The sequence below is a fragment of the Ostrinia nubilalis genome, chromosome 11 (assembly GCF_963855985.1).
Source record: "Ostrinia nubilalis chromosome 11, ilOstNubi1.1, whole genome shotgun sequence".
In the NCBI taxonomy this organism is placed as follows: domain Eukaryota; kingdom Metazoa; phylum Arthropoda; class Insecta; order Lepidoptera; family Crambidae; genus Ostrinia; species Ostrinia nubilalis.
This window is the reverse complement of record NC_087098.1, coordinates 5,108,947-5,131,405: the sequence shown is the minus strand read 5'-3', so window position 1 is coordinate 5,131,405 and position 22,459 is coordinate 5,108,947. Positions and strand designations below refer to the sequence as shown.

The following is a 22,459-nucleotide window of genomic DNA, read 5'->3' as shown; positions in this document are numbered from 1 at the left end:
TTTGATGAGAGATAAATAAGTTTGAATAACGTAGAGTTGATTAAAGCAAAATATATTACCTGAAAATTATCTAGAGTCACGAAGCGTATTACAAACTAACATGATGAAGTATTTTTATCTACATGAAATCTAAGAAAAGGAGTAGAACTAAAACACCTGTGCTTAATTAACTAATTTGTATAATTACCTGATTTTCGAAAAAAAAAACGAGTTGCCATAAAAAATATTGCGTAATACACAAACAGTATTATGAAATATTTTTATTGCTACTATTTATTACTTATATCTATCCTGGTTAAAATCCTCGTTCAACGCATGCGGACGTAGAAAGAAAGGCGAGACCTGTGTATGCCATGGGAAGCCGTTGCAACCACATTCCTGCAGCGAGGAGATTTATTTATAACCTCCTCGAATAGCGGCGCAGCTTCAAACCATAACAGCAAAGATCCAAAGAAGAAAAAAGATTAACAAAATAACACAGAATTAGTTTCTACGAGTAAAAGTGCACAATGTGCGGGACTATACACACCTCTTGTTCCCAACGCTGCAACTCTCTGTATAGCTAGGATATTATCAGCACTACCAGGACCTAGGTGGACCGACGATCTGGTGAAGGTCGCGGGAGGTGCCTGGATGCGAGCGGCGCAGGACCGGTCTTTGTGGAAATCCTTGGGGGAGGCCTTTGTCCAGCAGAGGACGTCTTTCGGCTGAAACGAACTAACGAACAATAATTGTATCGAAGCGCTGGTAGTTAGGGCTCAAAAGATAGAGAGATACGTAAAGAGTTGTTGATTATGCCAATAATTAGATATGCTAAATGGGAATATGTTAATGGTATTGTAGATTTGCAACAAATATTTCCAATATGAATAATTGATTCTTTACGATTCCATGAAACATCGTCATAGTCTAGGAGACATCTCAATTTAGATGTACACGTAAGTACGTACCTACTTTAGATCATTAAACCAAATTAAAGGTAAGAAGTAAATATTTTGCAGTTAAAATATGACTTCAATTCTCTCATATATTTTTTCATTTTCCGCAAAATTACGATCGATTAATAAGTATCATACGAGTACCTACCTACCTATGTAGATTAAGATTGTATTAACTTACTAAGGAATGGCGCTATAGATTTAACGATGCCGGTAGACCTGTTTTAATGAATAACTGATTCTGGTGATAGATGATTGAATTAGTTGCATTAATTACTTTTTGGTAGTAAAAGAACGAGATTTTAATGTGTCCAATCATTTAATTGAATTCAAATTCAAAGATTATATTTCAAAGAATCCGATTTTAAATAAATATAGGTTCCTGTACTACAAAACCTGCTATACCGGTGTTTCGATTGGCATAGAACTTGAAAATCAGCATAGCTTTATTGTGCGATATTTATACATAATGTCAGTCACAATACCGCAGTCAGTATTTTGTTTTCATACTAATATGTTCTATTGAAAGTTTTCTGAACATTTTCTAATTTTGTTAATTAAGAAGTTATAAGGATCCATGCAAAATGAAAGGTAAGCTTACGATTTTAATTAATTAGGTAGTTTGTGTATTTAAAGAGTGAAGTTTGACATAAAATAACTTCGGAATTTCCCATTGATGTCTAAAGTATCTTAGAAAGTTATTAAAAAATATAAATCATACGTCTTCTCTATTATTGAATATTCAGTGATGGGTATATCAATTTTTCAAAACCTCTCACTTACAATGAGTCTACGTTCAGTAGAGTCACAATCAACATCGTTACTAATGGAAGATAATAGAAACTTAGTTTACCGGGGCGTTTAATAGTAATCTTAAAAAAATATAAGCATCTCCATTATAGAATATCACTTATGGGATAAGTGCAGTATAAGTGCTAGAAATGTAGAGCCATAGCCACGGGCTTTCATCATGCCAACAAGGGCTTATTAAGCCTTTTACGGCGATGAAAATTTTCATGGAAAAGTCTTAATATGATAGATTTACGCTTTCTAACTAGACAGTTTACCTACACTCGTAATTGATGGGAAAGTTAATTAATGGACTAAAGGGCTAGACCACACAGATTCCAATTTCTAAAGAAAATAAACGATTGAGTTATACAAAGGTACCTACATTCACATGTTTGTGATAATGTTATTTAACATTAGATAAAGCTGGCGCCAGTAGTCACAGGTCAAGATAATTGACCTCACGTGGCTGTTCAAAAGCTAAGTTAATTTGTCATGATAAAACTGCATAATTAGATCATAAAAACAAACAACACCATAAAACCTACCTATATTATAGGTTTTGCTTTTCCTTTGTTCTTTAACTAATTTCCTATTTTAACGCAGTCCTTCCGATACTTAGCAACAAGATATTTGAAGCCATTGCTTTGTTTGTGAGCTTCAGAGCTCGGAGTCATAAGGAAATGTATGTGATTGATAGACGACAATAATTATCAGGACACTTCATTGTTTGCTTACATCTGTAATGGTTCTCTGACGCAGCCTCTCCTCCACACTTATCACAGAGCGCGACCCCCGCGAACATAACTCGATGTTGTCATTTCATCAGGTTGACACTTCGATATCTCTTGACGTAGGTACATTTCCACTCTCTGAATGGTCTAGATTCTAGTACTATGAATCAAAAGACCCTTACTATACGCATAAATAGTTTTTCTTCTAAGTCTAGCGCTTAACTCAGCCAGTACCTGAGGTACGGTAGCGGCACGAGAGGGGTGATATAGACATATTATGACGTGCAAAAGCATACAAATCTGAAGTCTCGCTGATGTTTGACGTCTTAAAAACACTCTCCCGTGTCGTTCCCATACCAGGCACTGTCTGAGAAACGCCTAGACCTATAGTTTTAAGATTAGGCTTCACATAGCAGAAATGACCACCAGGTTTATGTAGGTAGACCACATTCGATGTTGTTTTAGTAATTTCACCCATTATTAGTAACAATCTATGTAGGTGAATGATTATTTATCAGACAAGCAAACGTCGCTAATGGGATTTCTAGATGAATCTTTTTTTCCGTTTCTAGCTGCTAGCTTGTTTGTTGCAGATATCCCAGAAGACGCGCCTCAGCTCCAGCACCGTTTATACTTAAGCCACTCACGTTCAAAATCAGGTCAGTCTAGCCAGTGTCAGGAATCAGACCTTCTTACCAGGACCTAACAACCTACTTGCTTTAAAAAAAGCCACAAGTACTGGACAAAAACGACAAAAGAACTAAATATTGACGTGGTTTGTAAGTCAATAGTCGTAGAGTAACTATGGTTTTGATCTCTATATTTTGCTCCCAATAAGTTGCAAAAAATAATAATAAAAATGATATTACACAGCAAAAGCTTTGCGAAGCTCCATGTTTGCGCAATTGATAAGTTATCACGCCGCGATAACGGCTATCATAATATTTTGTGAATGTGCCCACAACCAAAAGATGAAAATACGCACTTTTTGTATTTTAATAACGTGGAGCCAACTTTATTAATTTACTCAGCAAGAATTTTTCAGCGAGGAAATTCAGAATAGAATACTCAACTTTTTGCCTCGCGGAATTACTTTTACTGTCGTAAATGTTGGCTTTTATATTTAAATTATATTAAGGTAGTTTTAAACTCTATTATAAGTTACTTAAACTTCACTTAAATGTTTGGTTAGTCATTTGACCATAATATGATTTTGCAATAACTTATTTACTACTGACTAGAAATGAATTATGCCTGACGTCCTAGTCGTAGTAATATTTGCATAATATTGTGCGTATCTTTATTATCATGACTCTATGCATGACGCAGTTAGAATATTGTAGTGACACAGGTTCTAAAGATTTGTGCCTCAATAAAAACATACACACATAATAAGTATTTATTATTTCATCGTTCGTTCGTTTTAGCCAAATGACGTCCACAGCTGGACAAAGGCCTGCCCCAAGAATTTCCATAACAACCGGTACTGTGCTGCCCGCATCCAGGTTCTTCCAGCGACCTTCACCAGACCGTCGGTCCACCTAGTGGGGGGCCTGCCCACGCTACGGTTTCCGGCCCTATATTTCTCATAATATTTAATTTAACTATACATTATAATTAGACCCCTGAAAATGGCTGAAAAAGACACTGAAGTAAAAGTCTACGATCTAGAATAAATCTAAGCATCTGTTACCGGTGTTAGAAGTTTTTTACTGAAATGGTCGCTGCTTCTAAATCACTTTCAAATTAATTCGTCGCCGTCTCGATGCGTCGATGCAGTCGATTTTGACGTCCTGGAATATAAAATCAACTTCGTGGGAGCCGCGTGATCTCATTGCTATACATTTATGTACCCTGCTATGTATTCCACGAGAGTAGGTAAGAATAAGTAAATAATAATAAGTAAGCGGTTACACAGACGCAGAATATACGGCTAATTTGTGTAAGTTATTCTTAAGTAACTTCATTAAATCTAGCATTTAAAATAGATCTGAACTTTTATAGCATCAGAAATGACTCTACATTCGATATGCATGCAAAACTGGTTTATTGACATGAGAATTGGGTAGCAACAGCAACGGAGATAATATTTTGGGTTTATTAGGTTTTAAATTGGTAATTATTACTGATACCTAATAAGCAAGTAATTATTAAAATTAATTCGTACAAATATTTAATCTTTGTCACAGATTCCCTTCTGAGATTTAGACAAATATTCAACCAAGCAGAAGCGTAATCAATGCTTGAGATTTAGGTAGGTACTATTAATCAAGCTTTGAACGTCATTCTGTAATACGAACTTGCAGTCTTTGGACAACTTTCCCATGAAGTAATTTCGTATTCTGGCTGGTATACCTACATATCGTATACCTATCACCCGTTATCACAGCACGTGGTTAGCGCAGTAGGTACACGGGTCATGCGGTCGACGATCCATGCAATCAATTGTTTGTTAACACTGCGCTCGCACCGATCGTTATGCGGTTCCACTTAAGTAAACGAATGAGACAGAAATAACGATTTATGGTGCGATTCCAATCTCTATCGCAAACATGACATGTATAGCAAAGATCAAGCTTGTTCGTGATTGAAAGTTAAGCAGTTAACTTAAATGTTATAACAGTTAACGGTAACATAAAGTTGGGTTCTTACCATGTTCGCACCTAAAGTTCTGTAACTATTTTAGTAGGCACTAACTGGAACTCAAAGGAGACGTTCCTTACGCTCATTGCTATGTGAAACACGCAAGTTTCACTCTATGATCCCATACGAACTGCTATCTGATTTGACATGCCAGAGCAACTAGGCGCCCCTGCAAAAGTATCATAAATGAGTAGTTACCTACCCTAATACATTCCTAATGATCAACAATATTTAAGTCCGTTTGTGTGATACCTTACCCCATTTATAAACATAAATATGATAAGATAACAGTATAAACTTAAGCATGGTCGATAAAACAGACGCCTTTAAATATTAATATTGTAATGTCACCTTCAGCAAAAGGTGCCCTGGAAATTTCCACTGGTGAAACAAAAAAATATACAACCTGTACAAATAGATAGAATAATCAACCACCTGTCTGACATTCGTAGTCTCTAGCCGGATGAAACTAGTTTCAAATTTGGGTATTTAAATAAATTGGTAGGTATTGAAAATGTTAATGTTTTTGACCAAGTTCGATTTCTTGACCTCTCCTACCAGGTGCATTAAAGTCTACTACCTACCTAAGTTTATGTATAAATCACAAATTATGGAAGAGTTGACATTAAACATCAGTTGGGACTTGGGAAGCTTTTGTTAAACTTTCTTCAACTAAAGTTTATATTATGGTTTCATCATCATTCAAGTGTTTAAGCGTTTTAAAAAATATCTTTTCAAGTCTTTATAAAAATATCAAATATGTAGCAATCTATATCAACATTTGAAATAGCTTACATTAACAATGTGGTTTCCAAGATAAATGGGCAATGTTTTGACAATTTTGATATCAATGTTTAGAAAATCCGACCTATTCTGTAAAAGTTGAATTGCGTCATTCTCCTTAACGATGATATTGTTTTAAATTGTTTGTTTAAACAGATGTATTTAGTTTATTATTCATGATTCCGCACGTGATCTATAGGTACATAAATGTATATGTATCTGCAATAAGTACGACGTAGCCAGTTTTACCTGATTTAAATCAGCATTTTAGAACTACATAATAAATTATAGGTTAAATGACTGTTGCATAACATTGCGACATTGCAGAACGTTGACCTTAATTAAAAAAAACTCTAGAACCTTTTCATCTTATTTTCTCGCTACTTTTTATGACTTAACATAGTTATTTTTCGTACTAATAGATGTTATTATATTTGCAACTTAATTACGTTTATTGTATAAATTACAATAAGTAGTTTGGATATGCATTTATTGTACTAAACTCGGAGTTAAGATTTTTTTGTAGCTAACGTATCGTGTACCTTCGTGGCGAGCAAAATAGAATATGTATGAAACACGGATCGGTTTAAGTATGATCGAACTCTACGCTACTTCTATACAATCGTCGCACAAGTGAATTATGCGTTGAAGTAAGATATTTGTGTAACCTTTCCTGAAACAAAACATTCGTTTATCGACAGATCGTTGCACATGTGAAATACCTTATCACATAACATTAGCTTTGCTTTACTAATTTTGTGTAAACCTTTCCTGAAACAAAATGTTTGTCTACAGAACCAACGATGGTGGTGCGAGTAGCGACCGACGAGCGGCCGTTCGAGACGCCGTCGTCAGATGAGAGCGGCATGGGCCGGAGTGACTCGCCCAGCGACGACGTCGAACCTGAGGCTGCACTGGTCAGTACATACACCTAATACATCATCATCATCATCATCAACAGCTCTTTACGGCCCACTGCTGGGCTATCTCCAATCCGTCTGCCAGGCGTGGAGATTATGGCAAAACCCTCCACTAAAGAAAGTAGAGGAGGCTCATACCTAATACAATCCCTAGAATAATATTTGCCCAGTACACATATCATCAAAAGGAAAGTGTTCTCAGGTAGGCTCGGTCAATATGGAAGTCATTGGGGGAGGCTGCTGAACATAGGAGCACTGACGTCTTATGAGTGAAATGATGATGATGATGACACATCATCCATTGAATAAACTTGTCATAATTGGCATATTTTATACTTCATAGCTTTCGCCCGCGTGGAATTTCGTTTGTTAAATTTTCCTGAATTTTCTTTGCTATAAACCTCACGGAGCCCGAGACCTTTCCAACGAATGCAAAACCATGGAAATCGGTTCGTGCGTTCTGGAGTTATAGCGTCAGGAAGGAAAACACGACCTATTTTTATATAAGTAGTAGATATGGGCAGGACCTGAAAAGGCCTTTTTCAGACCCCGTCAAGCCGCCTTTCAAGAAATTGGAAAGCGTTATGTTGGCGTACATGACATACCTACACTCATAACCCATAAAAATGATTACTTAAGTAAGTAGGTAATAATTTTTACGGTTCATAGAGTTGATAATAAAAGTATCATACAACATTAACTAACACGAACACGTAATAAACGGCAACGTTATATCACAGGCGGTCTTATCGGTAGAAAGCAAACTCCGAACAATCCAGGGAGAGGCAGTTGTTACTTAGTTAAAGTTACTGAAATATTAAAGACTGCATACTTATCTACTTTTATATTTGATTTTTAAAGATATTGAATAAGTTATCAAAAATAGAGGATTAAAGGACACACTCTACATACCTAATTGCTTTATCAAAATCTTATTTTGACACGCCTCCCTCGAGTCAAAGGTTATTGATATAGGCACGATAGAGGGGTTATGAATAAACACAAGCTAATATTGGTGTAATAATCTCGGACGTCTTACAAAAACTACAGATAACACTGAACTTGAGGTCAGTTTTTGTGATTATTCAGTCACGCTGACATAAACAGTCATTTGTTTTTATTGCAAGCAACACACGGACTGGGTAGATTACCAATTAATACTGGAAAATAACCAGCCGTATTGATTGGAAATTACTATTAGTTAGGTAGGTAAGTACGTTTTTGTGAAATGCATCCGTGAAAAATTAATACACCATGATTTTAATTGAAAAAAATCCGTTATAACTCTCCTATAACTTCTACTACGTTATATGGTGATAAATAAATGACTTAGTACTAATGTTCTAATTAAAGTAATAATAATCGATAACGGATGTCAAGTATTAAGTTTAAATGGCACTTAAGTGTACCCTGCAGGTGAAAACATGCAATACCGGGCTATTACCAGTCAGTTTCTAGATCTGTAATATTACTGGAATTCTAGGCGGTCCTTTCCTTTTCCAAATGCATGTATATGAGCCGACTACGTCTTATTTAATTCATCATACCATAATAAGATGTCAATTGCAACTTACCTACCTACCTACTCTTCTTGTCTTGATTGCTAAACCTAAGAATGTTAGCAACTTTATATCGATGGACGTGATGATTACCATCTATCTATGGTTCACGAAAAATCTATAAATAACCTTTTTACAGGAAATCAAAAAAGTTATGAAAATAAAATAAAAACAAAACATTCGCAAATGTGACATTTTGATTGGCAAACGCGTGAAAAATCAACATGGCTAATAGATTTTAGTAAAAGTCCCGAATAAATGGGGCAAAGCCACATGTCGCCATGTATTTGCTATGTCATTTCTACAATACATTGACACATTCTTATTATTTATAGTATGCCTTCATATAAGCACAGTGATACTAAACTTTGAGAAAGTCAACTGGGGTAAGCCAGCCAGGATTCAAACGGACAAAATCGAAATAAAATCAGAATGTGTGTCGGCGTGTAGTTGCGATGCCCCGAAATATCAATCATATTAACACCATAAACATGGCCAATACAGTGAACTGACAAGCCAAGGAGGCACTGGATTCCTCATCTCCACCTCGCATCAGTAAACAATAGGAACAGCAACTGGTAACCCCAGAAGATTTACAGCAAAGGGAGTCTACAAAAATGACAGCACTTGAAAAGAAATTAAGAAGGAGGAGGATCATACGTAAGGTAGCAGAGAGAGTGATCAACGTATGCTTGCTGGCGACAATTTCGTTGGCCTTTGCTGAGATTTCTTTGACTATGTTGCTTCTTTTGCTGTGAGTACAAAATAAGAGAGCAAAATGTCGTTCAGCAAAGCGTGGCAGAAGAGGAAAGACATTTTGAATCGAGCGGCTGATTTCCTCACCGATTTCCTGGCATGGACCTTACCTATACTCGGAATATAGGTACCTCTTGATTATTTACTGAAAACTGACCGTTCAGAATACCTATTATGTATCGTTTAACTCATTGAAATATAACAATAGTTTTCAGTTACGAAATATGGTTTTCTTTACTCAAATGCGTAATATTGGTTCAACTAAAGCTAGTAGTCCAAGAAAGATGTTATCGATAGCATCGTGTTTACTTGAATCGTCAAGGGTGGCTTCATATTGGCACAGTTAACTTAATGAATAGGGGCTATTTCACACCTGCCTATTATTACTACCTATAATAAGGTATTCGTTATTTTGATAAGTCAGTTTTGATTAGAAACCAAATGTATATTTCTCTTTCCTTATCATGTTTAGATATGAAATATGTGTTGTATATTTTCCAACTGTTATCATCAACTAACATTGAACTTCAACTTTGTGCTCTCTCTGTGATTGATTGCGAGGTTTTTCAGTTCTTTGCTTGGACAAACCATTCTTAGCGCACCAGATTGGCAATAGAACAGTTTAAATATAAGCTATAATATTAGTAGGACAATGATCTCCTGTGAATAGGCCTTTATCTTTTACTCTATAGTAACACCATTGATGCTTTCATCGCCGCCTCTCGTCGCGACGCCACCTCTCGCCGACGGGTGACCTTGTGGCTTGTCCATCCAATTCCCTCGCTTTGGGGACATTTAGATAATTGCTGTCTCGGATTTTCTAGAAGCTCCACCTTAGACCGGTTTCTCGCAATTTGTAAACGATCTATTTGTTTATTACAGTCACATATTTTTGGAAAATGTGCTACGGTAACTAGGCTAATTTTGATATCAGTATCATAGTAGCACAAAGGTAGAGCCTAGAGTAAAGGAGACTCATCACATTTCCAACTTTGTAAGGAATTCTGCAAGGCGTCTCCAAAAGATAAACTGAGTAGAATAAATCATAAATAAATGAAAAAAACATAGAAACTCGTGCAAAGAAACTTATCATTCATGAAAGTCCTCTGAAAATTGAAACGTCAACAAAGTTTCCTGTCATTTGTGCTGTTTACAAGTTTGTTTATTTTTATTTCTTTTTATTAATTAAAGTTATTGTATTTGTTAACTTATTGAAAACTAATTTCAATTATGGATAAATGTGTGATTGTATCAAATGTCGAATGCGCTGGGGATGCAAAAACATCAAACGTAGACTGTGTAATGAATGTTTTTCTTACTTATAATTTTATCAATTAAATAATAATTACTGTAATTTAGAAATAATTAGGAAGGCAAAGAAAAAATGTTTTCGTGGATCCTACAAGGTCAAAATAAATTACGACGATATCTACTTGAAGATTTGGTCTGTTGACCACAAGAAAAGTGTTATATTTGCGGGTTTAACTACGTCACAAGTTATTAACGTGGTTGATTTCCCGTGAGTCTTTATAAAAACATGTGCTTTATCCCTACAGTCAGTCTAAGATACCTACATAAATAACATGTAAAATACTTACAATATTATCTAAGTTACTATTTTAATTCTCTCATCCATCTACATTCATTTGTAAGCTGAAGAAACAAATTATGTGAAGCCATATAACTTGAAAACATAGAGACTAAGTGCCAGTCTTCGTTCCACATTCCTTAGCGTGGATTCGACCAAACAAGAGTAAATATTAATCTTAGAATAGAGCGTCAGTTATTCGACATTTTGACAAATTTCCCATACTGGAACTGTCAATGTGCCAGAACTAGGAGTTATTTTCAGATAAAAGTTTGGTCGAATCGGGCCTTAGTTAGGTAAAATAAAAATGAAATACCTAATACATACCTGCTTATTACACTACTTATTATTGTTTTCAACAGGTGGTGCCACCAGACGGCGGTTGGGGCTGGGTGGTCGTGGTCGCGTCCTTCATGTGCAACTTTATGGTGGACGGCATCATATTCTCAGGAGGAATGCTCAAAAACTCGATTAGGGATGAATTTAATGTAAGTTATTTTCTGAGAAACATTTAGCTTATTCTAATTAATAATAACCTACTTTGTCGATCGTAGAGTCGCCGATAGTTCCAAGCATTTTTTTATTGCGGGTAGATGGCAGTTTCCTTCTTTTTTGAGTATCTAATAGAAACTTAAACAATCGACGGAAGGTCAATCTACTGACACAATTGAAAGATCCACCAAGTCACCAGTTTGGCCGACTTGGCTAACTTATTGTGTGAAACGTAGCACTAAAGTAACCGAGATCTTGCAATAAAGAATAATACTATTCAGTTTTGTTACACAGTGCTAGTAATGTCTGTTCCTTTTTAGAATAACTAAGCATAAGAACAGCAAATGAGAAAAATTTACTCGCTAGTAAATTCGAAGTTAAATAACTTTTTATAGAAACACGCAAAAGATCTGATCTAATCCAATAAAGATTAAGGTATACCTAGTTTCCATGGCATTCCAAGTATGCTTGTTTTTCATCAAACGCGGCAAGTATGTCTGCATTCTAAGGTGCCATAAGTTTGCCACGAACGGCTCTCGCGCAATCTATTTTTAACGTCACAATACTCACAATTGCTACCACACCCTCGGACTGCGTAAAGGCACGCGTCACACTCGACTCTGTTAATAAAACATAGCTTCCCATATGACCTGACCTCTGCCTTCTAATTACAATACCTGTTTTTCGTCGCGAATTCAAAACTTAAGACAGGAAAGGAAGCTCTCACGTGATCAGGCGCGATTTGCGTCAGTCGATTCAGCTAATTTGAAAGGTTTCGCGGGTTTTTTCGCTGTCTTACTGCCTCTAAATAACACATTGACAATCGTGGTTTATCTTATTTACAGTAAGGACTGATATTTCAAAAACTGGGTAACTCTTATCTGAAGAATAAGTTTTTTCTGGAGATTTTAGTTAAGTTTTGCAATCGAAGGATTCGATAATAACTGGTCGCAGTGACGACTGATCGTTCATCAAGGTTAGATTGTAATAAGAAGCTTAAAATATATCGTGTATTTATTTAAACAGTGAGAGAATGTTGTTTTAAAAAAATAAAGCTTTCACAAACTCGTGTTCGTCGGAATTCACGTAAAACTGGGAGCATAGTAATATTGCGTAACTGTAATGTGTAATGTCAACCTACGCTTGGCGCTGCTAATCCGCGACAGAATCTAATGTTCATCTATTATTAGAGGTAAATTTTTCTAGATCATTTTTACGAGAAATCCGAATTTTGTTTTAGATACAAACAGTACAATGATAATAGAGTGCTAATAGGTGGCTTTAACCGAATTTTGCCACGCATCAGGTGTACGCAAGTAAGTACTATAAATAAGTTATAACTAGAAGTACCACCTCTAGTTCCCACCGTGCATCTGTTGTAGGGCCAGGACAGTGATAGTGACAGTCAAACCATTCAGTGAGAAGTCCCAAAGATAACTAAACAAACTTTCAAAACCCAAAATCAAATTAATCAGCAGATTTAGGGGAAGTTCGAAGTAGACAAAACTAAAGATAAATCGTTTGAAGAATGAAATATGCCTACTGTAATCTATTGAATTGAAAACGATTTGTCCAATAAATTGTATCCAGGAAAATGCCTGGCCAATAGACTCGTTACCGTCCAAGGTTAGTCCTAGAAGTAGGTCAGTGAGAAAACGAATGCTAACTAATCGGTGCAAAACGGCGGATTCACGCTTTGGCTGCCACTGACGGCTACTGGCGGGCTTACGCTCCATCGGTTCTTGGCCTTTGTTTTTGGTACACATGAACTCAAATATAGGTACCCTGAGAATTGGGATTTGGCTTTTAATTTGGGATTTAACCGGCGCGTTGTTGTCATTTGTTAACCTGCCGAGAATAGTAGGTAGGTAGATCGTCAAGGTAAAAATTCGCGTGTTGCGGTGCCAACTGCCACAATTAATAAACATAAAATCATTTAGCGCAGTGTAATTTAAATGCATCTTATTTTCTTTCCACCTTCTTTTCTGACGCGAATGACGATCGGAATTTAAATAAAATCCTAATTAAAAACTCTACATTTGTTACACTTTACGTGTAAGTACGAGTATATTTTTGGTTCCGAGCTTTAAACATCAGAGTTTATTGCTTGATAAATGGTTAACTACACGTGGAAGCAATATTTTTTGTTTCATGGTAGGGAACGTGCGTATTTTTTTACTCCGATCTGTTATCCCACGTCTATCAACGAGTACCTACTTAGATAAAAACGTTTTTATTACAATGACATAAAAAATCTCGTTGAGACGCCACAAAACAAGTTTCGTGCTGAATGTGTAAATAGTCGCTCACTGTTACTCGTTTATTATTACCATAATGTTAAGGCCAAGGCCTCGACTCGCGGTTACGGGCAAACCATTCATTCATTCATTCATTCAATGGGCTACATCGTTATGTTTTCCAAAACAAAACCTTTTACTTATATGAACAATGTTCAAATTAGTGCCACCATTCATGGCGACAAGAAAATCGTGTGGCAATAAAAACTTACAGATCGAAGTTGATCGCGGTTGATTTTTGCGCTGGTCACGAATAAATTATGAAGTACATAGATGAAATATTGTGACCAAAGGTCTTTTAAGATATACTCATAAAGGTAACTTTTCACAAATTAACTTTCAAAAGTTCCAATCTTGTTTAGACAAGGCTCCTCCAACTTTTGTCAGCCGTTTATGGGTTATTTTAGCAACTTAACTATTTTCATGACTTAAATCGCTCACCGCTCTTCATTATTCGAATTTGAATGTGTAGGCTGGGTAAATTATTATTTACATTTTAATAACTCTGAAAAATAGGCCTAATTATTAGTAATTACAATACTTAACGTGAACGTAACAAAAACAGCAATCGATATTTAATTTTATCTTTGTTTCCCGTAATTAACTTGGTTAGTCCAATAATGTCGCAGCTTGAAACTAATAAATTAGTAACTGACCCGCATGAGGCCCGCTGCGTATCCGATGGGCAATATAATGTGCAATTTACGCTGTGGTGTGGATTATACCACGACCGAGACCCGTATCTCCAGGGTTCCGTAGTCGACAAGGAACCCGGTCCGTCTACCCGTAGCATAGCCACTCATGAAAACTAAAAAGCTATAATTTGGCATTTGGTTGGACTCTACATATTAATCGCGACGAAGTTTTAAGGGTGACTTTTTTTGTCGAACTCTCTATTCATAGATGTTCTTGCATACGTCAATATAAGTATACAGCCACATTTTCAGGGAGTTAAAACGAGATACAGAATAAAAACAAAAAGCTATCAGTCGCACGCGTTTCAAAGAGCGCACTCTCCGCCGGCGCCAGGCGGACGAAACTTTTCCACTCGCGTGAAACGCGTAAAATTGCAGCCCTCGTAATTTCCAGCTTATGAAGTGGGTACTAGTCGATTCTGACCCCAGTGTCCTTGGGAATAAGGCTATGCGGTGCAGTGCAGAGCAAGAATGTGGCCGCAGAGCAGCAGGGGGCAACGCACGGTCGCGGCCTCCAGACCGCCGCTAACTGTTCACGTTGCATTTTGAGATTTGATTCGATTCGGTAACGATAATCATAATTATGCTTAATGTGAATTCGATTTGACTATCGATTTATATACCGACGTAAGTAAACAAACTTTTTAGTTAGCGTGTTCAGCGCGCATATTATTATTATGAGGATGCCTTAATTGTTTAAGTTAGATACAAAAAAGTTTAACAAAACTATTGGTTTTGTGTAGCATCAAATACCTATTAATTAATGCCAATGCGTTTCATTATAATAAATTTAATTAATCTAATTTAAATTAGAATTTTATTCTCTTGCTATTCACCCAGGCAGTTATTTCAGCTTAAAACCAGTTTTCGCGGGTTTTGGAAGCCCCATCCTGCTGGTTCGTGCCACACAATGCCCTGTCGAGTTAATTACGATTTTTCATGGCCATGCTCTTTCCGGCATAGATAACATCAATATGTGTGGCTGTACAATAAAAATACATTATTTGAAGTAGGTAGGTACATTTTTTACTCGTCTATTATGTAAGGCTAGCTTTTGCCCGCAGCTTCACCCACGTGAAATTTAGTTTGTCAAAGATCGACATAAATTATAGCCTATATGTTATTCTGGGTTATAAACAATAATATTGTAAAGTTTCATCAACATCCGTTTAGTAGTTTTTGCGTGAAAGAGTAACAAACATCCAGACATCCAAACTTTCGCATTTATAATATTAGTGTAGGATTAGTAGGTACGATTTATCCAGAATCGTACGAGTAATTAAGAAATTGAACTGAAAATACAAAGTGGCCTGAAAAGAAGATTTGACATTAAAATCCATGCTAATAATGCTGAAAATATAATATTGATGGTTTAAATAAATCGACCCTCTAAAATAAAATTACCCATTTACAATAACGAAATCACCGACCATTAAATTAGCAACTGTCAATAAATATTAAGATAGCGCTCAGTTATTTATAACCGATTGTTGAGAGCAAGTATCGTTTACAGAGATCGCAAACATAATTTACAATGCAAATGCGCTGGCACGCTGGGAATGCAACACTGCCAATGATTTAGGTACTGTCAAACCTCAACCAGTTAATAATATTAATCTCATCACTTTGAACTTTATTGCCTTGCGATAAGATCCAAAAACAATGAAGAGTTAGAGCCTTCTTGTCCGATTAAGGGTTAAAAACAAAAACTACGACGCTTGCAGAGGAACGTCTGGCAAAATGAACAAGAAGAATCTATTTTAATTAGAGTTTATGCATTTGTTTATTAATGTTGGTTAGTAAAGAACAAAAAGCGTGAAATTAATGCGGCATTGGACTTCAGTTAATTTTGGAAAAACCGTGCATATTCATCTAGTAAGTTAATTATTTTTCTTTCTTTCTAATTGCCATCTCGGAAGCATGTGATATGTTGAACTCTATATTTAAGTATTAGCGGCCTTTTGACTTGTATTCGAAGTCAAAAGTAACTCCACCTTTAACAGTAGGTAACTGTTATCGTAAATGTTAAGAAATTAGGTAAGTATTACTTAAAGGAGTTCGCGTCGGTACACGTGTTATAATTATTACATTAAAGTACTGGGTATATTTTAATAGGTGTATGTGACATTGGTTGTTCAATTAAATTATGTAGATACGAGTACTATGTCAAGGCTTGTCTTTTTCCATTAAAACCTAAGACCTCGATCAGTGCACAAGAGTCTTTATACATCTATAATTAGAAAACTGCCTATTATATCTAGTTCTACAATATTTATCTACATATAGGTAAATGTATAATGGCGTAAAATCTGCATGCGCTTAGCATAGTCATACAGATAAAGTTAGTCTAGCCAGTGTCTATTTTATAAATACAAGTCTTCGGGCGGATGGAACTTATTTAATATGCAGCATCTATTACTTGCCCAAGCTAGGTCCCGTTACAGCAAATGGCCTCCTCAGAAGTTTGCCCGCCGTGGTTATGTCAACAGGACCACACAAGCACAAAGCTTTTTGCAAACAAACATGTCACGGATTCTTCTGAACTTTACTGTTTGGAAAATAGAGGTCAGATTTAATAGAAGGAACAGTGTACCAACAGCTGCAATATCGATCTGGTCATATCCTATTGTTGAATAGGTAGTAGTAGCCTTTGAGTCTGAGCATAAAATTCAAAGAGTGGGTGTGGCTCGTGTACCTACTTGTATGGCTTCGTGCACGTTGCAGTTCTATCGGTATACGGGTCATTCATTTTATAGGCAGACAGTGTTGACACAGTCAAGGTGAATAACCACCTGTTCTGATATTAGTGGAAGTGCTGTAGGCAGTTGCAGATCGGAACCGTACCTTTTGCATACCTTTACATTATGGTGATTCACTCTGTTTCCGCGTAGGAATAAAAATGATTAACTACGCAAATAACATTTAGAAAATAGGAAGTATAACTCCTTAATTTGTTAATTGGCCAATAAATGGACAGAGTTGTGACAATCCTAAAGCGTCTGAAGAACAAGGCCAGTGGACCAGACAGACTGCGGAAATATTTACCGTCTACGTAGTAGATATACTTCCGAATCTTTCTCAGAGCAACTGAATGAGAACTAGTACACTGAAAGTAAATTGTAAGAAGTGAAATTTACCGCCGAATAAGTTTATTCAATGCGCTTGCGCCGAATCAAATATAACAGGTGGCAGGCCTTGTGCGCTTATCAGCAAAGCGTGGGAATCATAGATATTCCACTTATTTAGCTTCCTACAATAAATTAAGTTTTGTTGCTAAAAAAGGAGTTTTCGAATGCAGCAGAATGTTGTTTGCCTTGCGCTAATATCCGTTTTATTCCTTGTTACAGATCAGCGAAGGGGAGGTGGCGCCAGTTAATTCTTTGTTGGCAGGATTCTACCTACTGGCTGGACCTTTCATTTCCGCTTTAGCAAACAAGTAAGTATCTATTGTCGCTAAAATACAATAGATCATTATGATTTCATTGCGGTCGTATTCTTATTCGTCCAAACTTACTTTCAGATATGGCTTTCGAGTGGTGACTATTGTGGGAAGTATCATATCAAGCGCAGCCTTCGCTGTCTCTTTCTACGCAACCAGTGTGGAATACCTCTATCTCGTTTACGGTGTCATAGGAGGTAAAGACTTGCCTTACTTCAAACTATAGACAAAACTACTTATTCAAAGACAACTTATGACTAATATTTTTTATTTTTATTTTCAGGAATTGGTCTATGCATGATCTACATGCCAGCTGTGCTAACTGTGGGATTCTACTTTGAGAAATGGCGCGCTCTGGCCACAGGCTTGGCTCTTTGCGGCTCAGGAGTCGGGACCTTCGTAATGGCTCCACTAACGGATACTTTGAACAAAACATACGGTTGGAGGATAACAGTTCTTGTTCATGCAGGTATTTATTTCAATAACACTGGATTGCATGAATGCTATCAGAAATTGTTCATCAGAGATTTGATTCTAACAGTTGTTTTCTTCTTCAGGAATGCTTCTTCTTTGCGTGGCGTTCGGCAGCTTGTTCCGACCGATTAACCCAGTTCGTGTAACTCTCGCTGACCAATCTGAGGAGGAAGATGCATCACGCCGTCACGAAGAAGCTGTAGAAAAACTCAACTCTATGCTTAAACTGCACAATAAATTTGACTCGGGCATATCTATGCCGCCAGAAATGAGGTTTACCAACAAAGTAAGCCCGCACACGTGGATGGGAGTTGCGAATAACACCCGGTACCCCACAGCCGAAGAAGTATTCCGAGGTAGCAGCTCGCACTTGAGTCAGTTTAGTAGGAGATCCTCTGCCACCGCTGGTGCTATAAAGAATACCCTCGGCAATAAACCTCTGTTCATCGACGTTCCAGTCGCGGAGAAGGATGAGCAAGAAGACTCCAACAGTAACATTGACAACACAGAACCGCTGCTCGAGTCCGCTATCAAAGTCGTGACCAGACACCCGAACTCCCGCCGCTCACACGCTGATTTGGCCAGACCATTCTACCGTGATGATATTTTCTTCGGTGCCAGTTTGACTAGATTGCCCCAATATACTTCGCGTACATCTCTCGGCTACCATTTGGCTGTAACTCATGTCCCGACTAAGGAGGACGCGCAAGAGGAAGAGTCAGACAAGTGTCGGGTTTGCCCCGAGGCTATGAGAAGGGCATTAGCCACAATGTTAGACGTCAGTCTCTTCCGATCACCGACATTTGTAATCTTAGCTGTGAGTGGATTTTTCACGATGCTGGGATTCTTCGTGCCGTACATGTATGCTAAGCAGAGAGCACTTGACAACCACGCGAATGAGGCGTCGAGCGATTGGTTGGTGTCAGCAATTGGAGTGTCGAATATTGTCGGTCGTATCATGTGTGGATTGATGTCTTCGATGCCGAAGGTGTCTCCTCTTTGGCTGAACAACATCGCATTGTCACTTGGCGGGATCGCTACAATGCTCAGTGGCCTCTGCTACCACGATGCTTACCAGTTTGGCTACACGGTTGTCTTCGGTCTAGCTGTTGGTAAGTTCAAGATAATTTGCTATTATTATATTGAGGACTATTTATAAAGCTCTTGTACGGGGGCTTTCCCTCCATCGATTTTCGAAAATCTTTATGGCACGTCCCGCGGTCTAAAATACCGCCATGAAATGAAAAACAATTCTGATACCAAAAATACAGTAGGTATTCATAAATTTCTTTTTTCTTGCAGCTTGCTTCGCGTCTCTTCGGTCAATCCTAGTGGTTGAATACCTAGGCTTGGAGCAGCTCACAAACTGCTTCGGACTTTTCTTGCTCTTCCAAGGACTCGGCGCGTTACTGGGCAATCCAATTGCTGGTGAGTTTTGAATAACTGTTGTGCATTTTAGTCTATACGCCTATTAGCTGATTACTCAATAATCATGAGGGCACTGTACGCATGACGATCGGAATTTGGCACTGAGCCTATCTTAGTCGCAAAGGGCAGTGGTCAGTCGGCGCCAAACATTATGCAAGCGGTTTCCAATGACATGTTAATTACCGCATCATTTGTATTGATACTTGCGTAGGTAACTGTTTAAGGTATTGGCAGAGACGAACGACAAAAGTTTGATAAGTTAGGTATGATGTAGCTGACCACAAGTTCTTAGCAGATATTAATGTTGTTCTTTTCTGATTTTCAGGTATTTTGTACGACCAAACGAAGAGTTACGACATATCATTCTACGTATCAGGCGGCTTCCTCCTGCTGTCGGCCGTCATGTGCTACCCAGTGGACATGGTCAGCAAATGGGAGAAGTCGCGCAAGAAACAAAACAGCTCACCAAAAGTGTGATCGGTCAACGCCTGAACGGAAAGTTCACTGCGATACTGAACTATATCTGGGTTGAGAGACATTGGTGCCAAAAAACCCTAAACAGTGCATCTATTCTGGGCTGGGAGTAACCTCCCGATGTGCGTACGATTTCTTTGACTGGCATTCGACGTAGCTTCACTAAACAGCCTCTGCGAAATGGACTTAAAACTTTGAATGCGAGCCTTAGACGCCTGGATAGATGCCAAGTCCTTTCCTATCCGTTTACAAATTTACAAGATGTACAAAGTAGTTTATTGGTAAGGAAATTACAGTGACGAAGAAACCTGTGAACGAACCTCGAATATTAAACTAAATGTAAATTGGAAAACATTCCCGTCAGTGACCCTTTGACAAAACTGCAATGGATTGCTATAGCAATGGCTCAGATAAGTCAGAATAATGCATTTAAAATAGGTTTAGATTAATAAAAAGTACAAAGACTCGAAAGTGTAGATTATTTCGCAGTTTTGTCGAAGCTGAAACAGACACGAAATGATCTGAAGCCAAAATGTACTTTAATATTGTAAAGTACTTATGTGTTACTTGAATTATGTACCTAACTCGTGTAACCTAACCCTTAAAGCGGTGCATAATGTAAGACTCTTGTTATACAATTTTATTTTATTTTAAGGTATTGCATATCAGAATGCATGAGTGATTTTATATGATTGTATTGTAGTTAATGTTTGTGCCTTATTGTACGAAGTGATATATTTGTCTACGGACGATCGTAGTTAATTTTATTAATATTTTGTGAGAGCCTGTTTGGATTCATGTTCCGAATGTCCATTGTACTCTATTACGATGGCTTTAACAGACTTTTTCTTTAACATTGGTCGTAACTTTTAGAATTAAGTGCTACAATTGTGGCTGTGGTCTTTTAGTATATTTTACGTTGTATCTAAGAAATCATAGTCATTTGTCTCTCTCATAAAACTTAAATCTTGACCTACGTATTTCTATATCAACTCAATACCTCTCTCGTTTGTGTTGTAGTTTGGATGTAGATTTTCTTTTCATATTTAACTCTCCGCGCAATTTTGTTTTACTTTTGAAAATACTATGATTGTTCATCTTAAAATCAAAATCTGTCCAATTACTTTCTATGATTATTCATAATAATTAATTTAATAAACAATTTACGAGAGCCTAATAATAATTTACTAAATAACTATTCATATTTCCGAGTTTGCAAATTGTGTACCTAAGTATTTATTGAGTTGTAAACTCATGGATGGATTTTAAATTAGGTATTTATTTATTTATACAGGGTCCTTTAAAAGGTTGACTTATCTAAACAAAGACACTAGCCTTACTTTAACAAATGATAAATTTATTAATATCGTCTTAATGAAAAACATTAAGACGCTTTTTATAAAGAATGAATCCCATGAGAATATTTATGTATTATATTATTTAATCTGGAACGAATCTGGTCAATTCTCGTCGAATTTACTTTTTTTTTGTAAATACGTATGCAAGTTTTTTGATAGGTTTGTTGATATAGACTTATTGGCGGTTTATATTTTTTGAGTTGCTAATTTTATTTATTGCCATTTTGGCAAATATTTGTTGATGGTGACTATGATTTTTTGTGTGAATCAAGAGGAGTATTCCACATCGCCATACAAGTTGTGTTGAGCTGCTTGCGATCTATCAATGATTTATTATTGTGCTGTTTAACTGTTAAACTCAAACTATAGAAATTAAGTAAGTATCTAAGCAATACAAAACTTACATCACAGTTAATGATTTTATTATTATATTCTCTCTTTTTAAATTCCGTGCAGATTTCGGTAATTTAATACTTAAATTATTAAAATAAAAATTGAGTGGTATTGAAATTGTTAAAAGCCATGGCTGTTTTTGTTAACGTACCTACACTTACACGCCTAACGAAATATTAAATATCTATATTATTATTGTTGTGAAGATTTAGTATTTCGTTAAAGTTTATAGGAAGGTACCTACTATAAACTAAGACCCTGTGGGTCGTAGTTCTAGTTTCCCATTGTTGAGGCGGTCTAAGGTCTAAGATCTTGGTAGAGCAAGCAGCTGTCCTCAGCCTTCGGTGATTTGGTACGAGCGAGTGAACATTTGACCAACCCCGAGGTTATTTTTACTCTTAGCCACAAAATCGTAATTGAATAAACATAATTTGTTGACAACTGTTGTTTTACTGTTCCTACAATAATTATAGGTCCATCCATGCCCACAACTAATAAATATGCCACCTGCGGAAATTATCCCGTGAAAATCAATCATTTTCTAATATTTATTAATTTAGAACATTAGTTTTTCGCGAGTTAGGTTTTCACATGTTTTGTTTCTAAAATTATGTTTTAGGGCAGAAACTGCGTTAAGCGGGCCCCGGCGCGGTTTCATACGCGGGTGCCCGCGACGCGACGGAGCACTTTGTATGAAAC

The 22,459-nt window shown here is 36.9% G+C and overlaps 1 protein-coding gene across 3 annotated transcripts in view; it reads left to right on the top strand.

The window, feature by feature from the left end:
* LOC135076087 (monocarboxylate transporter 10) overlaps positions 1-22,201 on the top strand; it is a 28,410-nt gene extending 6,209 nt beyond the window's left edge. Inside the window, exons 1-10 of one of the 3 annotated variants that reach the window (XM_063970542.1) lie at positions 1,439-1,529; positions 3,055-3,120; positions 6,683-6,804; positions 11,073-11,198; positions 17,542-17,630; positions 17,715-17,830; positions 17,917-18,102; positions 18,191-19,219; positions 19,410-19,535; positions 19,861-22,201. In XM_063970542.1, the coding sequence (XP_063826612.1) occupies positions 1,523-1,529; positions 3,055-3,120; positions 6,683-6,804; positions 11,073-11,198; positions 17,542-17,630; positions 17,715-17,830; positions 17,917-18,102; positions 18,191-19,219; positions 19,410-19,535; positions 19,861-20,012 (2,019 nt within the window). In that variant the 5' untranslated portion in view covers positions 1,439-1,522 and the 3' untranslated portion in view covers positions 20,013-22,201. Of the gene's footprint in view, positions 1-1,438; positions 1,530-3,054; positions 3,121-6,682; positions 6,805-11,072; positions 11,199-17,541; positions 17,631-17,714; positions 17,831-17,916; positions 18,103-18,190; positions 19,220-19,409; positions 19,536-19,860 lie in introns of those variants that run through there. The other 2 variants (XM_063970544.1, XM_063970543.1) reach the window with 2 other exon arrangements.
* Positions 22,202-22,459: the final 258 nt, after the last annotated feature.